We start from the raw sequence: 22,190 nt of genomic DNA on the forward strand, positions 1-22,190 counted from the left end.
AATTCAGTAGCCTCTAGAATGAGTTGACCGTAGCCATCTGTTTGCCTAAGTCCATCATACACACACACACACACACACACACACACACACACACATACACATCTTTTGAAACTGTGCCCCTTGTCAATGGAAATTACTAGCCTTGAGCCCTTCTTGGCAAATCAACAAGACCTACTGTGGCAAATCATGAAAAACCTACTGTTCTCTTCCTTTTGGGAGTGAGTTTCTTGCCCAGTTGCTGGCTGCCTTCAGCCAGAGCCCTAGCTTAACTGAAGCCCCTTCTCCCAGGGAGATACTTGGTCATCAAGTACCAGTTAGCGGGTGCTCCACACAGGGGCTGTAATTGCCATGTTTGTATATCTTAGAGAAAAAGGAACTAAATTCCAATTCTTTGTCCAAGAACAGATTGATTCCCAGATGACAACATAATCTTATTATATTAAGTTCCAGAAGCATTTACAGGGAAGACAACAGAATTTGAAAGAAAGATGATCCACTTCTTGCTTTGAGCCCCGCAGAGCTCCGCACTTCCCACTCACAGCGGAGGACCTGTGGACTGGGTTTCCCAGAGAAACCAGCTCGCTCTCGCTGCAAGGGAGCTGCCTGTGTTTGAAGTTAAAACTGACACACAGCCCCAGATTCTTCAGATTTGGGCTGGGAAAAGGCCAGGAGCCCAGCTCTTCCCTCTCCCGACAGGCCTCCCCTTACTTTCTCTGTTGTCCCCACATCCTCTCTCAGCAGCTCTGCTCAGGATGGCCTGGCCCCTCAGCAAGCTACTTACCGGACTGGGCAGGGCAGAGGAATACGGTGGGACAGGGAACAAAAGAGGCATCACTCAAACATTGTGACAATCTCTGATGCACCCACTCAAGTACACATTCTTGGCCCTGATTCTGTGTGAAGCTTTGAGCCAAAAATGTATCTCACTCAGACAAGAAAATGTGTCTAGAATAGCAATTGTCTGCACGCTCACACACATACCCCACCAGCCCCACCAAATTTTAGGGCTACACACTAGGCCTGGCAAGAAGCATGTGCTCCACTCCCAGACTCCTTTCCTGTCTCCCCTGCCTTTTGCTCCCCTCATCCACAAACCAGCTGCAAGCTCACTGTAGAAGTCTGCAGAACTAATTCAGGGCCCCAAAGACTTCTTTTTGAACTGTCCTTTGGTTCTCTTACTCCCTCTAAAACGTGTCCAATTTAACTCAACAAACATTTATTGGACACCTACTATGGGGCTGGTCCACCCTTAATGCCAGGACAGGCAACAAGGAACTCTCCATCTAGATAGCCCAGACCAACAGAACTTTCTGGAGTAGTGGAATGTTCCATGTTCTATACCTGTCCAGTCTAATACAGTAACCACTAGCTACGTACACATAGTACTTAGCATGTAGCACTAAAATATGGTTAGTGCATCGAGAAACTGAAATGTTTATTTTCATTCACTTTAGCTTAAATTACCAGAAGTGGCCAGTGACTGCCATGTTGGGTGGTGTACTGGAAGGAGGCAGCCATATCCACAACAGCCCTAGTCTACCTTCTAGTCAAGAGTCCAGCAAGAGACAACTGAAGGCCACATTCTGGGAAGCATAACATCAGAAAGAGAAGTTAATTTGCACTTGGGGATTAGGAAAGACTTCCTTGGAGAAGACCACTGAAGAGGGGAAAGACTTCTACTGGGGAATCTAGGTGGGAAAGGGACTTCCAGGCAGACATAGCGTTGGGCAAAGAAGCTGCGAAGTACAATATACACTAAGGGAACAATTAAGACAAAGGGAGGGGACAGGAACATCAGTTCCTTGGGGACAAAAACATTGGCATAGGACATGAGGCAGGTAAGCTAAAGAGGGCTTGACTGGCAGCTGTGCACTAGGAGATGCCCTATGTCTCTGAGGAATGGAATAGGCCAGTCAATGTGAGCTTTAAAATCCCATATCTGTGTCTAAGATACAAATGACAGGGAAATCTGAGCAGCCCTAGGAGGCAGGTACCATGGTCTAGACAAGAGGGATTGCAGCCCCGAGTCGGGACAAAGATAAGGGTAGAAGTGGGGGGTAGAGCAAGCATGTCCTCAACGTCATGCCTCAAATTTCCTACCCTGTCCTCCCATTCCTAGCACCCAGCTATGTTTCAGTCAATAAAGGAGGTCCAAACATGTAGTAAATGTCCCATAAATGCTTGCAGGGGGATGAAGGAAGTAAGCAATCTCTCAGACTTGAAGATTGGTTAGAATTTAGTCATAGTGATAAAACAAGGATAGCATTTTCTTCCCTCAGGCTCCAGAGAACTCTTGGGTGTCTGCTAAAGTAGGCATGGGGAATGTAGCAGAAAATAGCCCCAGTTCTGCCCCCAGGGAGCCCACAGTCCCATTTAGGAAGGCAACCAGCTTCTCCGAAGGCTCCTGATGGAGAGGAGGATGATCCTTAATGAAAATCAGGAGGCAAAGCTGGCCCATGTGCCAGAGCACTTCTTCTGGGCTGCGCTTAGTGTGCCAGAGCCACCGGGGTGGAGCAGCCCAGCAGGTCCTTCTTGGAAGAGCTGTTGAGCAGCAAGACTGAAGTGTGAAGTCCTGAGCACAGCAGAGAAACTGAGACCACAGGTGTTACGGTTGATACACTGCGCCAACTTGGGGAGTCTAGAGCTTTGGCTAAGTGACTCAGCAGTTCTGCCTCGGGGTGAAAAGGACACGCCCTTACCCTCCTGGGATGTTGTTTATTGTGTTAATTTGAGAAGTTTAGAAGGTTAACTATGCAACTCAGAAGGGGTCCAGGGTGCTTACTTTGTATTCATCCTGAGCCTGTGCAGGAGGCAGGCATGCAGAGGGTGTGGGTGTGGAGGACCACCCCCATCCCCCCAGAGCGGGTAGACTGCATAAAAAAGGAATTGAGGAAGGAGTGGCTGCTGGTTCTTCGGAGGAGCTCGGGTCTTTGCCTTCAGCTTGGTCGTCTCCTGGCTTCTGGTGCAGACTGTTGGGCTTCCGTCTGGACTCTTCAACCTTCTGGTGTTGGCTCTCCGGCCTTCATCGTAGATTCTTCAGCATTCCGTCGCAGACCCATCAGCCTTTTGATACGGATTTGCACGGACACTGCAGCGAGCTCCAGGCCCGGGGCTGGGCTCTTCAATCTCCAGCGTGCAGACACCCTCTGCACACTTCCTCATCCAACTCTGTAGCTGACCATTGTAAGCCAAACTTGTAATTCCTTGTACATTTGTTTATCTTGTATTACATCTGTTCCTCTAGTAAACCCTGACTGATACAACTTCTTGGAGAAGTCAAGAAGGAGAATCAGGAAAAATGAAAGGGAGGCAGAGGACATAGGTCGAAGAGTAGCCTTTATGTCCCCCTCCCCCACACACAACCTGCCAGCTTTCTAAGCCGCAGGGACACATTTCTAATCACCAAGATGACATCAGTCCTTCGGTCTCCTTGCTCAGCCAAACTTCACCATCACAGGCTCTGGTCTCTGACTGACAAGAGAGACTAACAGATTCAGCCTAACACATTCTTCTCAAGTATTTCTCAGAAAAGCTGACACTTTTACCCAGTGTTACAGACCAAACTCTGCATCCTCCCCTCTGCCCAAATTCACATGTGGAACTGCTAACAGTCATACCACAGAATGTGACTGTATTTAGATACGAGGGTATTTAAAGAGGTAATTAAATGAAGTCATTAGGACAGGCTTTAATCCAATATGTCATAAGAGAAATCAGGACACAGAGAAGCACAGAGGGACGAGGCTGTGAAACACAGGGAGAAGATGAGCATCTATAAGCCACAGAGAGGCCCCCATGACAAGTCAAACTTGCCAACACCTTGATCTTATGCTTCTAGACTCCACAACTGTAAGAAAGTAAATCTCTGTTGTTTAAACTGGTCAGTCTGCAGGATTTTGTTATGATGGCCTAAACAAAGCAGTGCACCTGGTTAGTGTTGGTGGAGTCACAGCCTTAGCAAGAGGGCCTCTAGCTCTTCTCCTTATGCCAAACAGGCAGCCTCTGCCCTGCGCACAGAGCCTCCCTTGCCCCTCCCTGCACAACCCCGCCCACACACACCTACTCCCTTCACTGCCAGGATGATAAAAGGATTTTTAGATCCTTTCAGACTGCAGGCTCCCACTGTATTTTTTAAAATATCTTCTGCGACAGGGTAGACAAAACAGTATTTGTCCCTTGAATAGGACTGCTTCATAGATGTATTTCTAGATTTCAGTTCTCTTGGATTAAACTGCAGTGACTTTAATTCCACCTTAAATACCCCCAGGGCAGCCTACACCTATTTTCCCTTTAAATAATATGGGGGGGGGGACATAAGGAATGCGAAATCCAGCCAAATGCACCATCTTCCTCAGTCTCTTAACACTCATGCCTCAGTCTTCTGCCACTCCCACTTATGTACATACGCACAAACACACATATGCACACCTATAAATGTTCTGCCTACTCCATGGCTGTGTCCAGGCCATCTTCCTCCTCCTCCAACACAAACAGCCCAATAGCTCAGCACCTCCAGGACCTACTCTTACAAGATTTCTGCTTTTTCAAACATTTTAATTGAAAGCTCTTGATAAGAAGAAGATTAGAATTCTTCCAGGAAAATGCCTTCAGTTACAAGCTTGAGTTTCCCTGAAAACCCTAGCCTGACCCAGGTTCTTAAAGAATTGAGTTTGATGAGCAAGCAGAGGTGAATGATCAGTGTCAGCAATCATGAAGTTGGTTCCAAGAATTCCAGTGTTTTGGCATCAGGCACACAAGGTCCCAGGAGGACAGATTACATCTTCTGCCTTTCTTTCAGCTGTTCTGACCCAGCACAGGCCCAGCTGGAGGAGATGAAGTCTTTTCCCCTACTCTGACCCAAAATTCTTGTTGAAGAAGTCACTACCTGACCAATAGGTCTGTGCTCTCTCCCACTGAAATCAGGAACAGTCCTTGTAAGGAGCTCTTTCCCTTCCTTGGCGGTGGTTAAGCCTTATGTTACCCCAGTGTTCTCTCTCCAAGACTGAGAAAATCAGTGGGAAAGAATCACCAGCACTAGGTTCACCAACTTGATCCTCATCCAGGAAAATGGGCTTTGTGAGCTGCTCATTCTGCCGCTGACACACTGCCTAGAGAGTTCTGTGAGAAAAAAATCTTTCTCTCTCCTTCCCACTGCCAGATTACTACCTGCAAGGTCAGCAGTTAAAACAGCTACAGTACTCCAGTACTTGGAAACATGTTGACATCTGCTGGAAGGAAAACCGAAGGGAGGAAAAACCTGGTGGAGTACAAGATGGAAGAACATATTCCTAACCTCAAGAAAACACACACCCTATTTCTCCACTGCTCCAAGTTACCACACTGGCTGTAACTGGAGCAGGAGTCATGAGTGTCAGGGATAGACAGGCTTCTCAGGACACAGGCCTCCGTGTGTCTAACGGGTGTAGTAATTGTATTTAGGCAGGAAATATCTAAGGAAAAGACTGAAAAAAGAAGGGAAGTTCTGCCGACCTTAGAGGCTGTTTTTGAGTTAGATATGATGCATAAGGTAGCCAAGAAAAAAACAACACATGGAAAAAAAGAAGACCATCTAGAAGCCCACTTTCTGAGACTAGATTCACCTTCAGAGTTAAGCATTAACCCACAACCGGGATTCCCACGTCTAAATACAATGGGAAAAGATAATCTGACAGTTTAGTTATACACAGTAAGTCCCCAGGCATGCACCTAGTGGTCTTCTGCAACCCTTGGCTGGCTACAACCCTAATTACCATGTCACTGATTGTGCAGATTTAACCCTGATGTGCTTTTGAATGTCATGACTGTTCCTCCCACCGCCATAAAAGGTCAAAACCCCACTGCCTGATGGAGGCGCTGACTCAAGCCACTCTTTGGCCAGGGTCACAGCTCAGACCAAACCCTCAATCCCACCCCAAACCCTAAGGTTTAAAGCTCTCAACACCAAGCCCCTCAGTGCCATGAGCTCTTCTCACTGGTCCATTCCCACCCCAAGGACTTAATGTTATCTTTTTAAAATTAAATTTATTGATACATTTTAGGTATATGTGATGATCACATTCATTAAAGGGAATTGTACCTGTACCTGATATAACTTGATTCTTTTTTCCCGTTCCCCTACCCCTCCTTCTACCCCTCTTCCCCTCTTTATTTACAAAAGTTTTGTTTCCATTTTATCCTTCTTTTCTCATTTTTGTCCCTTCCTTCTTTTCCCCCTCCCCCCTTCCTAGGCCCCCTTCTCATTTGAACATTTTCTTCCTATTTCACAGCCTCTATTACGCATTTTGGTCCTTGTTTATACTTTTGGTTTCTCACACCAGAGAAACTATGTGGTATTTATATGTGTCCGATTTATTTCAGTTAAGAGTATGGCCTCAAGGTTTTCTCTTGTCTCTTCTCTTTCAAATAAATCATTGATCCTGCTGCTGGGGTGTCCTACTCAATTCTTTGTTTAGAACATCAAAAACCTGAATAATCCAGTAACAGTACCTCTCTCTTGGGTTGTTGTTATATATCCCAAGTGATACCTGTATGACACAATTTGAAAGACTCATTCAGTCAATGACAGTCATGTATTGCTGACAAAAGCCAGGGAAGACAGCAGGAGGAAACCATCAGTTGTAAAATTTAAAATGGCAAGATGCTCTCAGGGAATTAGAAGGTGTAGTAAAGCCAAGACTGCCAATAACAGGAGAAAAAAGGATCAAATGATAAAATTCAAGGTGTAAATAATGGCCAAACTTTGGAGCTGATATTCCTTTTTATTTGCAGGAGGCTGAAGATTTATAGGTGGCTGGAGAAGCACAACAGTTAGATCTGCATCAGCTGGGTGAGAAATCCAGACCTAGACTAAGCTAGACCTGTGGAGGACCCCCAGGGGTGTCCAGAAGGGCATCCTTTGCTACTGGGATACCATTGCCATGGAGCACAGAGCACTATCTATTAAGCTGCCTTTGTGAAAATCTGAATGTTTCTTTGTAACTACCAGAGCTGGTTCCTTTTTGATGACCCCTTTGAATAACAACTATTTCCTTCTCATACTTTTGATTTCTTTCTTTTTAAAGAAAATTTTAAGGGGCTGGGGATTTAGCTCAGTGGCACAGCACCTGCCTGGCAAGCGGGAGGTCGTGAGTTCAATTCCCAGCACCAGAAAAAAAAAAAAGAAAAGAGTATCAGGTAAGAAAATTTTAAGCATTGATTGTTCCTTTCATTAAACCACAGACAACAGCAATGCACCTTGTACTTTTGATTTCTGAAGATGGCTTTATTGTTTTTTGTGTCTGCAAACTCAATCCAAATTATTTTTTTAAATCCAGCTGTTACAGAATACTTAAGGTCACCACTACCAACAATTTGGAACTACATGATTTATTTTTTACAAAAATATATTGAGCCACAGATCCTCTTCTGCAGCTTGAGTTTTCAGTAAGCAAATGATCCTTGCCATATTCCCAGGCCAGCACATTTAGATGTTTCTTAGACAATTTCGCCAACTTTGCACTCTCCAGACACTCCTGAAGTGAACGTTTCCTTTGAAACTTGTAAATTATTAGACAGTTTCTCTAATATAAATCCCTAAAAGTAGGCATGCTGATCATATATGTAAGGTCGGCAGAGGGAATAGGTACAAGACACAGCAACAGAAAAGGAAGTCTTATTGGAGCGGGAGTGGCGGCAAGTCTCAAAGGGTAGAGACCCTGACACAAGGCAAGGTGGCTGGGTTTATATACAGGTAGAGGGGAAGGGAGGCTTTGTTTGAGCGGGCAAGGCGTTTTCAGGAGGGGTAAACATTTGTGGATTAGAGCAAGGTGTCTGTCACGGGGTGGGGTTGATTTCTGTAGTTTCACCCTGGGGGTTGGGACTGAAATGGACCCTAACATTCCCATCTTTTTGTTGTTGTAGGGGTTGTAGCTCTAACTGACTGCTTCCTGCTGATGGGGGTGTTGTCCTGGGGAGGGGTTTGAGATGGAGGTACATTTCAGTTCCCAGACTGGAGGCCAACAACATAACTTCTCTGTCAGTAAAAGCTCAAACTCTTTGTGGGATAAAGTTTCCTCCTACCTTGAGGATGCGGGGCCCTAGAAGGACCATCATAAACACAAAGAGGGGTCCTATTAGGGGTATGAGATAGGGGCCCCAGTGCCCCAACGATGGCCAGAAAGAGGAGGAGGAAAACCTGGAGATTTCTTGTCATTTTTTGTCTACATACTCACAGATCTATTTTACCTTGTCCATGACGATCCCTGACTGGTTAACAAAATAACAACATTCTTCTAACATGGCACAGGTTCCTCCCTTTTCAGCGGTCAAGACTTCTAGGGTTCAGCAGTTTTTGGAGAGTGACAGCTGCTAGGCTGTTGATTTGGTTTTGGAGGGACTGAACTGATGAGGCCACTTCCTCCAGTTGAAGGGTCAGGTCCAGAGAGAGTTGTTGGTAGAGATAGGTGGCTGTTCCAGGCCCTCCTGCCCCAAGACCAGTACCGAGGACAGAAAAAATCCAGTTGCCGATGAGGTTGGGGTGTGGACCGCTCTCTGTTTGGGATGTGTGATTGAGGGTTGGGAAAGAAGACATACTTTGGTGGCGTCTTTAAGGTCCAGGACGGTGTAGTGGGTGGAGGCAAGTTTATCTGTGGCAGGGAGAGGGCAGTGTAGAGCCAGGAGGAGAGACTGAGGAATTGAGACAAAAAGAGAGGGTAAAGTTAAACTTGGTGAGGAAGTCTCATCCCCAAAGAGGAGAGGGGCAAGTGGGTATAACTAAAAATGAGTGAGTGAAAAAGAGATTCAAGATGACACAAAGTGGACCGGTTGTGAGAGGCCAAATAGGAGTGCCATCAAACCCCACAACGGAAGTCTGTGGCAGAGAACATTTGCCTGCAAACTCTGGCAATACAGAGTAAGTGGCCCCCGTACAAATGAGAAATTTAATGGTCTTACTGGTGACTTCAATGGTCACTTGGGGCTCTTCCAGAGATAAAGTGGTTGGAGCCAGGATCCCCAAGCCTCATCAGTCTTTGAAGGCAAGTCCCAGCAGATCCACTAGGGATTGATCACCAGTGGCTGCCCATGGGATTGGGTTGGAGACTGGCTTACCTGATCTTTGGTGGGTAGGAAATCAACCTTCCAGTGTCCCATCATGCCGCAGGTTTTGCAAGGTCCCAGCAGTTTTTGAGGATCAGGGCAGACTCGTGCCCAGTGTTTCTCTTGGCCTCTCTTAGAACAGGGTCCTGGTGGGGTCTTCGGCTCGGGGTCCTATGGCCCTTTGTTTTTAAATTGGCCTGAGGAGCCAAGGGAGCTCTGAGTGCTGCAGTTAAAAGCTGATATTTGACTTTACCTGGGTTTTGTTTATCTATTTTTTGTTGGTCTCCTTGGTTATTGAAGACCTTAAAGGCCAACTGAGGAATTCATGTTGTGGGGTTTGAAGGCCATCCTCTGTCTTTTTTAATTTGGATCTAATATTGGGAGCTAATTGTGAAAATCAAGTGGGTGTTTAGGATGAGGGTAGCCTCCTCTGATTCAAGATTGACTTTGGTGTATTTTCGGAGGGTCTCTGCAGTAAGACCATAAATTCAGCCGGTTTTCTTCAGTCCTCTGGGTAACCTCTCAGAGTTTATCAAAATTAATCACTTTGTGGGCAGTCTTTCTTAAGCCTGCAGTGAAGTAGGGTTACCTTTGGAGACAGTTTTTAGCAGTCTCCTGATCCGGGTTGGTAATTCTAGTGCGGGTCTTCTCTGGGGACTGCTGTAGCTCCTGCACGGTGTTGGGGATTGACACGGTACTTTTCATCTGCAGCAGCCTCAGCCGCCTGCCAGACACAACTCTTTTCGTCTGAGTAGGGGAGAGGATTACATAAATAGCTTTCCAGGTGAGATCATAAGAGTGGAGTAAATATTAGAACTCTTTTATGTAGTTATCTGGATCATGGGAAAAAGATTCGAGCCTTTTTTCAGTTTGTGAGAGATCAGATAGGAAGAAGAGAATGTGGACAAGAACAAGACCTTCAGGGCCTGCTACCTCGTGGAGAGGGAGTAAGGAATCAGGCAGGGGATCATGTGAGCAAATTTGAGTCTCGAGCAGAGGGATTAAGGGAAGAGAGGTAGGGGATCCATAGGTGCAGTAGGTGGTGTCTGAGAGACAGGGGAAGGAGAGGCAACTGCCACTGGTAGGGGGACTATAAGGAAGAGGAGGTAGAGGAGAAGGGACAAAGGCAGAGGGTATGTTGTCCACAAGGTGAGGGTCAGGTGGGGGAAGACATTTGTTATGGAACAGGGGTTGGGCTAGGAGGATTTGGGCAGTAGAACAGGACTGACAAAGGGAAGGGCAGGCATGAGGGGAAAAGAAGGCTTGAATGTAGGGGATCTCTGCCCACTTGCTGCTGATGTGACAAAAGTTGTTGAGGTCATGGAGGACATTGAAATTGAAAGTTCCATCCTCTGGCCGGTGTTCCTCATTATCTAAGGGGTATTTGGGCCAAGCAACTTGGCTATAAAAAAATGAGCCTTTTTGGTTGATGGTCTCCTGGAGACCAAGGGGATCAAGTTTTTTAGGAGACACCCAAGAGGGGATTTAGTGGATTGTTGGAATGGGGAGTTCCCATGAGGCTGAAGCAGGGGTATGAAGATGAGCAAAGGAAAATGGGATTCTGAATAGCTGGCAAGCCATCACCCTCTAAGTCAGACAGACAAGAGGGATAGAAATCCCTGCAAGGCCAGGTCTGAGTCATCACCCAAAGATCAGGTTGGCAGTCCAAACAGGCAAGAGGGTCATCCTCAATGTGGGCCCACGATTTTTGAGAATAAGTGAACGAGAGAGAGAGGGAGGGAGAGACAAGCAGACCCATGCAAGGGCGGGGAGCTTACCTTAACGAGAAAATTGGCTGGTGAAGTGGACAAAGCTGTCAGCAATAGCAAGGTGTTGCTGTGCTTCACAGGGACTTGGTCCATTGACAGTGTTTCACCCAGAGTCGAGCGGGGTGGGGGGGCACTTGCCATCTATGATCCGAGTCACGGCACCAAAATGTAAGGTCAGCAAGGGGAATAGATACAAAACACAGCAACAGAAAGGGAAGTTTTATTGGAGCGGGTATGATGGGCAAGATAGAGGGGGCTGGGTTTATACAAAGGTAAAGGGGCAGGACTGTTAGGGATGCTGTGAAAATTTTGGTGGAGTGAATTTGACTTTAGCATGCGGGAGGCTTTGTTTGAGTGGGCAGGGCATTCTCAGGAGGGGTTGGCATTTGTGGATTAGAGCAGGATGTCTGTCATGGGGCAGGGTCGGCTTTTGTAGTTTCACCCTGGGAGTTGAGACTGAAATGGACTCTAACAATATACAAATGATGAAATAAAGCCTTAAAATGAAGGACATAAGCTTCAGTATGGATGAACCTTGAAGACATTATTCTAAATGAAATAAACCAATCACAAAAGGACAAATACTACATGATTCCACTTACATAAAATAACTAGCTAGCTAGAGGAGTCAGATCATAAAGGTAGAAAGTAGAAGAGTGATTTCCAGTGGCTGGGAGAAGGACAAACGGGCAGTTGGTGTATGTGACCATTGATCCTGATAGGTCAACTTCACTGGCTAAAGAAATACCTAGCAGATTAGTAGAGCCACTCCTGGGTATGTCTGGGCAGGTCATGGGTTGTGGCCTTGGGTACCATATGTGGTCCTCTGCCCATTCCTTTCTGGTGCTGTTCTGCTCTGTTCCCCAATTTCTGTAAACCTAGCAGTTTTGCTCCACCATGCTCATCCACAATGGTGTTCCTGCTTTGGAGCCATATGCCAATGTACTCATACCCCTGGAACCATGAGCTAAAACTTCAAGCCATGAGCTAAATTCAATTCTTTCCTCCTTTAAGTTGTTGATGTTGAGTATTGTGTCTCAGAAATAAGAAAGCTGACTAATACAGTGCTCATTGGGTAGAATTTCAGTTGGAAAAGATGAAAATGTTCTGGATATTGGGTTTACAAGAATATGAACTTTACACTATGGACTATCCACTTAAAAATGGTTAGAATGGTAAATTGTACATTATCCATATTTTACCCCAGTTAAAAAGAATTTTTTACAAAAAAATAAAAAGAATTTGAAGTCTAAAGGTGAATCCACTTTTAATTTTAATAAATATTTTTGAAGTACCTTCCAGATACTGTGGACTAATATTTTGTTCCTATTACAACTTGTGGGAGGGTCCTTCTCCCACAGCCTCTCTTACACGGCCATTGTCAGTCTTTTCCCATCAGGATTTGGTAATGGTGAATGAGAACACAAGGACAGAAACTGACACATTAAATTTGAACTGTAATGAAAGAATGTCTGGACCATCCAGATACTGGATTATAGAGAATGTCAGTCCCACCCAGTTACTCCAGAGGGGCTACAAAGTAAATCTGGGTTACAGCTTTGTGCACAGTAGGTAGAGAGCTCTGTGAATGTCTTCAGAAACTACAGTTCTAGTTTTCTCCCTCATCCCACTCCTAACCTTAAAAATGATGACTCTTCACACAGACTGGCCTACATATTTTCTTGAAACAGCTGTCCTGCATAATCACTCAAACTTGGTTTAAAAGTAGTCTCAGTCTCTAAAAGAAAGTTAGGTTCTTAGGAATGAAGCCCACTTTGAAATGTTCCTACCTCCATGAAGGGCACACCAAGCATTGTCCCCAGACCTCTTCACTGCTCATGACCATACTACCCTACCCTAAACAAATTCCCACTTGAAATCTTTTCATATTCTTGGTTTATATGTGAAAGGGGGAGGGGGATGCAATTATAACCAATCTACAAGTTTTTGTCATTATTCCCATTTTATAAATTCCCTCAGAGATTGTAAATAAGGTATCTGAATTCACACCAAATAAGAAAGCAAATTTTTAGTCTTCGGTGTCAGTTCAAAGCTACTGTGGTGATAGTACCCTGTTTGCTTACTGCAATCCATTCTCCCAAAAGAAACATTCAGATGATCAGGTCGTGCTGCCAGTGAAAAGAGTGAGATGCATGTATCTCTTAGGTAAAGGACTCAGAATCCCAAACTGCAAATAGGGTTAGACTTCTATAGCCCAAGGAGATAGGTTTCCAAACATCAGCCACCTAAAGGACAACCAGTTCCTTGTTGATGGCTTCTCCCTCCTCAGTGAGTGGGGAACATGTTTTCCTAGGTGGTAGGTGGGACTGAGGATCAGCTGTCTAATATTGCTGGCAGACTTGTTTTCTCTGCTGCAGTCAGAAATTGAAGTCTATCAGGTTAAACAGAGAGGTTTGCAATGAACTCTTAACCTCTGTGCTGTTATGAGGGTATCTGGGAAGGGAGATGGTTCCTCATGCTACCAACCTGGCCTTTTGTTTTACAGTCAGAATCTCTGAAGCAGATTTAGAGTGACAACATCCGGAGAGATACTTGTGGCAGAAAGGAGAGCAGTTACTTCTTGCTGCATTGATTTATCCATCCTGAATCGTGAATATAGGATGATCCCAGAGATACAGATTCTGATGTACATAGTATTGATCCCAGAACATGTTTAAAGCATCCCAGACCCAATGAGACTGCTGAGGCAATCCATGTCTGTGCCCATGTCCATGTCTGTGTCTGTGGTGGGGATGGGGAGTGGGGTGGGGTGGGGTGGCTTGGGCATTGACAAGATTTTGATGGTTTCATGGTTTCTGTCCTTGCGGGGAGGGAGAACCCTAGCTAATCTTGTAGTGGGGCCACTGTTTAGCTGTCCAGTGGGCCCACACCAGGTGCAGAGTCCATGTGCCACACTGCAACATAACAAAGTCATCTGCCACTGTTGACTTGACAATGCTTACTAAGACCTGTGAAATTCCTGATAAGGATAGGATGGGATTAGTGTACACATAACTTTCCCCAGGAACAAAGTTGTCTTTTGCTTCTGCTTTTGTTGTTTACCTTAGATCCATATAAAAAAAACTGTATAGCTTAGTAAAACAGAGTGGGAGGGTGGCTTTAATAGTGGCATAGCTCACAAGCCAGCCACTACTCTGTAAGTACCCCCAATAAACTCATTTATTTGCCGAGCTGGACTTGGACCATCAGTGCTTTCCCAATTCAGAGGCAGATGTTTCTTTACATATCCCCAGGAAATGCACGGAACAGTCCTACAAAGATGCGCAAGGAGAAAAAGACTAAGAAGAATGACACAATATTATGTTGTTAGCTAATACTGTGCCCTGGATTTACAAAAAGAGTACATAAACAAGGCCCCCTCCCAATCACAGTTAATACCCAGGAGCCCCCTCCCTAAATATCCCTGAGCCTTTTCCTCTCTGATGTCCTAGGTCCAAGGGAAGGAGGAAGCAAAAGTGACTGTTTGGTGTCGAGAGGAAAACACAGAATGAGTTGGGATGTGTGACTGCGGTATCCACAGACATGCAAGAGAAACATTTCATAGCATAGAATGAAACAAAGGGTAGAAAGAGAAGGGGGAGGGGACATCTCCATTTGTATTCTCACTCCAGGCCTCACAAATATTAGGATCAGGCCTGTCCTTATGAGACAGAAGCCAGTAGTGTTGGATGCCAGTGGCCCAGAGGAAACAGAACTTAGGAATGGAAAAAAACCTAGAGGAAACAGAACTTAGGAGTGGGAAAAACCTCATATCATTGGTCCAAAGGTCTCACTCTTCCTGCAGGTTGCCCTGGCAACCAAGTCTCTGCTGCTGCTGAAGCCTACACAATAGGCTTGTTGCTAGGTCACCAAGATGACAAACACTTGATTCCAAGGGCAGGTACTAGGATCCCCTTGGAGTGCTAAGCTGCTAAGTACTAAAGTACTAGGATCCTTACCAGGCCAGGGAAAGAGGTAGATAAAGCCCTTTCCTTCCAATGACAGGTGGCTTAATACATGGGCCCCAAAAGAGACCTCTGCTATGCCACCTGCCTGCTCTCTGACCTCAAGCACACCCCTTACTTTACACATACACACATAAATTAGAAGTTTTCACTCTATACTGCAGGAAATTTTTGTAAGATTTAGAGGTCACAGGAACAATGGACCTAACAGTACCTGACATACACTAGGTCCTCCTTGGGTTTTCTATTTCTGATGATAATGCCCCAAAACTTAGTAGCTTGTTACCTATTAAATTTCATGATTATAAGGGAGTCAGAAATGCACATGTCTCAGCTGGTGGTCCTTCTGTATTCACACACAATGCAACATAATGGGGAGTGAGAAAACTTCAGAGAGATGACTCAATTGTTCAACTACAAACTGGACCAAATGGCTCAGGTCTCCCAGCATTGCCACATTCAGCTTGGAAAGAGAACAGTCAGTCATTCCCTCAGATAATGGCAGCGATGAAGAACAAAAGGAGAAAGGGCTTTCCTCATTTTACTCATACCATGTAAGTCTCCAAATACATAAGAGACCCTCAGGAAGCAGAGGATTCTTCCACAGTGACTTAGATTATATTTCCACTACAGAAGGAATAGGGTTTGTAGGAGTATTTGAGTTAGTTTTTAAAAATGCAATGTCTTGCACTGCTAACATTCATACACAGTGGTACCTCAGTTCCTGAGCTCAATTCTCTCCATGATTCTGGTCACAAACTGAACTGGACGAAAGCAGCATCAAATTTTCACATAAGGTAAACACTGCACCTAACCTTTGAATTTGATTCCTTCTCATCCAACTCAGTTAGCGATCAGAACTGTGGAAAGAATCAAGTTCATGAATCAAGATACCACTGTGTATATTACATTATTGTTAGACCGTTAGACCCAGGATTACTAAAGCCTTACTGAAACCAGTTAGAAACACAGGAAACTCATATGCAATGCCATTGATATTTAAAAATAAAAATTAAATCCCTCGTGAAATGTTTCCTGGAGTATTGAGTAAAACCTGTATGCTGCTTTGCTATAATTTTAAGACTAGATAATTACAGCTTTGATCATTTTCCTGGGCCACAAGACTAATCCCCTTGTTCAGCCTGGAAGGCTTTTTCTGTGAGCTTCGGCAGGCAGAGTACAAGCCCTGTTTATTTGTTGGCTTCATCCCTCTCACATTTCACCATCCATGTGCCCTGGTAGCACAGACTCAGCCCTTTGGTGGGATCTAGTAGAGCCTGTTCTGTAGCAGTAAAGAAATTGATAACTGACACACTCTGGGAATAAGCAGGAGATCTTGGTGGTCTATGAGGATTAATATTCCCTCTTCACACACTGTCTGAGTGCAAGTGTAATGTAAGCACTAAATTACACAGAGTTCTATCGGTGTTCTTGCAGTGGCTAGTGTTGCCCAGGGTGCCTGGCAAATCTGGGGCTCATGTGAACTGCAAATTTCTACTCTTAAGGAAAATGAGGCAAGATAGGTAGGAAAAGGTGAAAGTACTGTATCTTCAGACCTAGGTTATGAGATAAGGATACAGGAGCTGGGACTCTTGCAGGTGAATTATAATACTCAGGGTAGTAAAGGGTGAGGGCACAGGGCACAGAAGAGAGAGTAAGCTGTCAGCTTCAGGAACAGTGCTGGGCTGGGGTGCAGCTGCTTAGTCCTCTCCTTGGGGGTCAGAGGACAGGCTGTTCCTGCTGGGTAAAAGTAGAACACAAACAAGTTTTCTTGCTGGTAACTGCACTGTACTATAAGAAAAATTATTGACAAAAGACAAGTGAGAGGTTGAAGAGAATGAGCTTTCTGTCCAAGGGCTGGCACATCTAATATGCACTATTAGGTAGGAGTGATGGAGCTGAGAAAGAATTACTGGCAAATGCTGTTGACCTTAAACCCTGAGTCCTTAGTGGAAAGAATACTGACTGGCATTGAAAAACCCAGGTCCAGGTCTCAGCCCTGCCACAAACTGGCTTTGTGACCTAGGGTAAGTTACATCATATCAGCATTTTTCCACCAGTGGTTTGGTAAGGTACTGAGGTGTTAGCCAAGCTTGAGATACTGTTAATCCCCACATCAGTTTTTGTCCTTCCTTCTGTCATCAAGAGATGGTATTCCTGTCCCAGAAAGCATCAGCGGAGAACAAACATTTTTAAATAAGAATGCTCCACCCTCCTATGTTTGTGTTGGTGGGAGAAAGAGGAAACAGGCACCAAAGGCATGAGTAAGGCCCTTCCCTTCTCCCTGCAGGCCTCAAGCAACCCAAACTGTATGCTGAACAGTTAGCAGTGATCCCAGGGAAGTAGAATTAGTATCTAAGACTTAGGAAAATATTCCTTTTTTCATGAAGGCTTTTTATTTGGAAGATTAACTATCCCTGAGAACTCACTCCCTTGATTGGAGAGAGAGATAGTAGTTACATACGTGCTTCTGCAGCAGCTGGATGCACAGAGAAACCTGTAAGGTAAGTTAGTGGGTGACCATAACAAAGCCCCAACTGGGTGGAATTCCCCATAAGACAATAATTAATACAGCAGGCCTAACTACTGTCCTTTGAAAACCTTGCTTGCAAGGTGGGCTGTTGGCTAGAATCTGGAACTTGAATTTCAAGAGGGTTCCCACCCACCCCCAGAACTGGTAAGAATGGCCATCAGTTCCTAAACTGTCTACATAAAAATTCATTTTCTGCTGAACACCTTCTAAGACTCTGGCACTTTGACATGTGCTGGGCAGAAGAAGCCTACATGCAGAGCCACCAGTAAAAATGCTGAGCACTCAGTGTTTGCTAGGTTTTCCTGACTGGCAACATTTCAGACATGCAGAATTAAATATGTCCTCTGCGACTCTGGAAAGGACCTCTGGAAGCTTGCAGTGGTGTCCTTTTACTGTGTCCCATGTTTTTGTGTACTGACTGCCTTAATAATGAATCAGTCAGGACTATAACTACATGCTGAGTCCTGTGAGCCCTCCCAAGTCCCATCCTGGATTTCAATGCAAGGTAAGACAAGACTTGGGACACCAAAGCTACTGAGCTGGGCTTCAGAACTCAAGGCATTAATGGCCATTATTGATCCTTCTTTTGAATTCCATACTCCTCTCCTAGCCTCAGTACCCAACTTGAAGGACCCTTATATGTTGTGGAGACCAACTCTTGATGGAGGAGCATCTCTCAGGCAGTTCTATGGAACAGCGTTAGAGTAAACTGAGGAATGACCAGGGACACCAAGTCAGGTAAAGTTGAAGCAATAAGCGAAGTTTATTCAAGCCTGGGTGCAAGTGGGCAAAGGGTGATAAGACCACTGGCCCCAAGGGACAGGTGGGAGGTTTTATAGGAGTGTTTAGATAAAGGAGGGACATGGCAGGGAGGAGTGGGAAGTTTTTAGTCTGGGCCTGGTGAGTTGGGAGCCTTGGTGACATCCATATCTTGCAGATGTGGCTATGTAAGGCAGTCGCTTGTTCATCTAGTTTGGCAAGCTTTGGCTCCCTGTTATCTCTGGGTCTGGGCAGCTGTGGTCAGTGGCTCTGCTCTGGGAATTTTTTCTTCTCTGTCCAGGAAGAAGTTTGACAAACAGATCAGCAGGATGGTCATGCCAGCGCTGAACCTCTTTAATCTTGAGCAGAGACCTGAACATTTTGCTTGCCAAGACTCAGATGTCCTGCTTGTCCCACACATGTTCATAATACCAAGACCTGAGAGCATTCAAATGGCAACAATTACAGAATCACTGTGTTAAGAACAATTTCTTGACCAATTGTGGCAAGATCAAGGTCTCAAAAGGGAAACTGCAGGCCTGGTTAGTTACATAAATGCTTCTACAACCCCTATGCAATGTACCTTTCTATTATTGTTGTTTTTTCATGAGTTCCACAGCAAATGATAAGGTCCCTCAGAGGAGGTGCTACACTCAGTGTTGAAGACATCTGACTTACCCCAGATTACACAGTTCATTAAGAGCAAGAGAAGGATTCAATTTCCAGAGCAATGTTCATTCCTAGGGGAAAACCATGGAACAGAGCACTGACAGAAAGCCATACAGTACAAAGCCTACATGTTCACGAGCACCCAAATTGGAAATAATATGTATGTGGCTGGCATTTGACAAGACTGCAACCAGTTATGAGTCCCTGAAAATTAAGAACTGAGCTTTATTTTGCTGACTCTCAGTTTCTTCATTTCAGCAGGCACAGAAAGTTTCTGCTCTGGCAGCATCAACCAGCTGACCAGAGAGGACCAGCCCCAAAATGTAATCCTTTTCTCTTTGTTGAGATTGGAAATAATCAAAAGGACAGCAGCATGTAAGAGAAATGATTTAACTTTATAAAAATGTGGCAATACAGCAAGATTTGATTGTGTTCTTTTTTCTTTCCCTTTTTTCTGGCAAGTAAAGTTTATAAAAAAAATACCTGGCATAAAAATTAGAAACACAAACTTTGAAGCAAATGAATCACTTATACAATAAAAGAAAAACAATAAGCAGCAAAAGCAGCAGCAGAAAATTGGTTTGTTCTGAGGACAAAACCACCAGAGTGGGGTAAAGTGGCAGTAACCATCAGAGAGGCATGAAGGCTTCCTGAATGGGACCAGACCAAATGGCAGCTGGCTCAGTGGACAGAGGGGAACACTAGCCTCCTGCAAACAGGCTTGCATCCAACCCCCTCTTACAAGCCCACCAGCCACATGGCAGTGATTCATAGGCAAATCCTAAAGAACTGGCACTGAAAGGTTGGCTTCCTCCTTTGTCTACTTGTTCCTAAACTGTAATTCTGTAGGTCACTATCCCACTACCAACAAATGTCAACCTAAGCTTGAGTGACAAGCTTGCTAGGGAAATCCAAGAAATCTAGATGTATAGGACTTCATACAAAACACTTTTTTGGGAAAGTATGCACCATAGCCAAGGCAGAGTTAAGACCACCTTGGAGAGGCAGGCTAGAAATGCCCCCCAGCTACTCTGTCCTAGAGAGAAAGGCCTTCCAAAGGATGCTAGGTGAATTCTTAATTACATTCTGAGGTAGTCTAACCTGACTCGCACAGGTAGCTGAGAATGGTAACAAACAGTGGAAGGCGGGAGGGCAGAACAGTTGCCATAGAGAGAAAAGACTAACATAACAGAAAGAACTACACTACACTACAAGTGGGCTCAGAGATGTCCAGAATACACTCTGGGCTCAGGAACAGCTGGTGGTGGGCCCAAGAAGGGCCCTGGGGACACACAGCTTTTGTACTACTTGCTGTTGCAGCAGTGTGGCAGAGATGTGGGAATCCATAAAGGAATTTCCTGGACAGAGCACTGACAACTCTGAGGTGAGGGATGTCATCTGAAATGGTTAGTCCTCTGCTACCTACATGTCATGATGGCAATGCGTCAAAGAGCCTGGGGAATTTGGGGTGAGGAGTTTTAACATTCCCTTCAACTATAACTCCTCTAACCTGAACACGTTGGGGGGAACTAATACTGCAAGATTTTACTAGAAAACACTTAGGAGGTCCCTCAGGTGAGGAAGCAATCAGATCCTAAGTGATCACTGAAAGAAGTAAGAAAGAACAAGAAACAAAGGTGATGTTGGACTCCCCTACTCCTTCTTTTAAATGCTAATTCACATTCTTTTTCCTCTTCTGCCCCAGCACTCAGAATTCTGAGACTGGATGGAATGTTGTGAAGGTTTAGGAGGCAGCAGCTGTGCAGACATTAGTATTTTCTCTGCTTTCCACATTTCCGTGAACGCCTTCTAGGACGGAGCTCACCAAAGTCTTCAGCTTCATTTTCATAATCATCATCCTCAACAATACCTATTCATGAGGTAAAAAACAAAAAATGAAAATGGTGAGCCCACCCCACTATCCCACTCTAAATACCACATCCTAGTGAAAGCTAATGTCTCATAATTGTTTTAAATTAAAAGGGGATGGTAAGGGAGGGCAATACAAAGGATGAAAAGAATCAAAGTACCATATGTTATATGCATGTATGAAAATGCCACAATGCAACCCAATATTCAGTATAATTAATATGTACTAGTTCAAAAAATGAATAAATAAAGATTTCTACTAGGGTGCCAAAGAAAATACTGTCTTCCAAGAAGAGCCAAAGTGAACATTCTTCTCCAGAATTAAATTCTTTATAGGTTGATTCCTCTGGTCTTATTGTACATGTCCTTTAATAAATGACAAATCAGGGAAAACCTAAGCTCAACCATATTTTTGAGTTGGTATAACTATTACCTTCCTTTTGAAATTATTATAAAATCTTAAGTCTCCAGAAGGGTCTATATACTAAAGGTTTTTTATGAGTACAGACATCTGTACCAAGTTCCTTCAAATTTCCCCCAGCTCCAAGGCCTGGATTTTCCAGTAGCAGCTGAATTAAGACTCTGAAGAGTATCCAAGATTGGTGAAATCTCAGAGAAAAAGGAATGTGATCTGGTTAGGCAAGGCACAGCAGGTGGAAAGGGTAAGAGGGAAGACATTCTGGATCACACAGAACTTAGCAAGAAATTCTGACTGTCAGCAAAGAAACATGACTCACTCTAACAAGCCTGTGACCCTCTGCAGCAAGATGCCTCCAGACTTATCTAAGGATGTTGTGTTTTGTTCACAAGGTATTCCCAGGCCCAGAAGAATGTTGATAGACACCAGATACTCAGTAAATATCCATCAATTTAAATGAATAATCAACACTGGCAAACATCTTTATGAAGAGATAGCTCTGCAATACTTTATCCTTGGGAGTCTCTGTATTGAGTATGTGCTCATGAGTAGTAACAGAAGTATTTAGCTAACAGGAGGGAAGAATGCTGCCCTCACAATCAGATGAAGAAATTTAGATATTGTGTTGCTAATTCATTAGAGATTATGCTCCTAGACAATGAAAGGTTATTGGCTTGGGTAGCGGCCTCATTTTAGATTCACCTGGGAGCCAGCAGTATGAAGAACCACAAGACTCAACATATTGCCTGTTCCTGGAGTAAAGGACTCCTTACCTTCCTCCTTTAAGTGGAGCTCTGTTTTCATCAACCACTCCTGTGCTTCCTTGACGGACATGACCAGAGTCATTATCAGCCGAGTCATCGCCTCCTCCGCTACAGAAACCAAAGGACAGGGGCTCTAAGTGAAGAGGCTGCTACAGGCACTTGGACATCAAACACTAGAGTCAAAGTCCCCGTGTCCTAGGAACTACTCTGTGTGTGCCTTCCCTGAAGACAGCCCTCCTTATAGAGTGGCCTTCTGCCACCTCAAGCATAAGCTGCCTTTAAATGTTAGCTCATCAGTAGCATTACTGTATGTCTGTAAATTGCCAATAGCAAATCTTTCTACTGGTAGCCTACATTCAAAACGTCATT

At 44.6% G+C, this 22,190-nt stretch overlaps 2 protein-coding genes and 1 long non-coding RNA gene across 7 annotated transcripts in view; 1 reads left to right on the top strand and 2 right to left on the bottom strand.

The window, feature by feature from the left end:
- Positions 1 to 7,495: 7,495 nt before the first annotated feature.
- LOC102029520 lies at positions 7,496 to 11,723 on the bottom strand. The gene is made up of 3 exons (XM_005383681.2): positions 10,854 to 11,723; positions 9,665 to 9,822; positions 7,496 to 8,664 (listed from the first exon to the last, which is right to left on the bottom strand). Exons 1-3 carry the CDS (start codon positions 10,983 to 10,985, stop codon positions 8,313 to 8,315), a joined length of 642 nt encoding a protein of 213 aa, XP_005383738.1. The 5' UTR covers positions 10,986 to 11,723; the 3' UTR covers positions 7,496 to 8,312.
- A 4,894-nt stretch (positions 11,724 to 16,617) lies between these two features.
- Positions 16,618 to 18,491, top strand: LOC102030430. Of its 2 annotated transcripts, XR_001233865.1 has the most exons (4): positions 16,618 to 17,313; positions 17,664 to 17,847; positions 17,953 to 18,080; positions 18,403 to 18,491. It is a non-coding gene; the product is annotated as an uncharacterized LOC102030430 (long non-coding RNA). The 2 variants fall into 2 exon arrangements; XR_001233864.1 differs by lacking the exon at positions 17,664 to 17,847.
- Positions 18,492 to 19,146: 655 nt separating this feature from the next.
- The window catches only part of Trank1 (tetratricopeptide repeat and ankyrin repeat containing 1), a 145,377-nt gene continuing 142,333 nt past the window's right edge, over positions 19,147 to 22,190 (bottom strand). For all 4 annotated transcript variants that reach the window (XM_013513765.1, XM_013513764.1, XM_013513766.1 and 1 more), the window contains 2 exons: positions 21,831 to 21,929; positions 19,147 to 20,640 (listed from right to left, as the gene is read on the bottom strand). In XM_013513765.1, the coding sequence (XP_013369219.1) occupies positions 20,540 to 20,640; positions 21,831 to 21,929 (200 nt within the window). In that variant the 3' untranslated portion in view covers positions 19,147 to 20,539. The remainder of the gene's footprint in view (positions 20,641 to 21,830; positions 21,930 to 22,190) is intronic.

Source organism: Chinchilla lanigera, unplaced genomic scaffold (assembly GCF_000276665.1).
Source record: "Chinchilla lanigera isolate Chin_1 unplaced genomic scaffold, ChiLan1.0 scaffold00020, whole genome shotgun sequence".
In the NCBI taxonomy this organism is placed as follows: domain Eukaryota; kingdom Metazoa; phylum Chordata; class Mammalia; order Rodentia; family Chinchillidae; genus Chinchilla; species Chinchilla lanigera.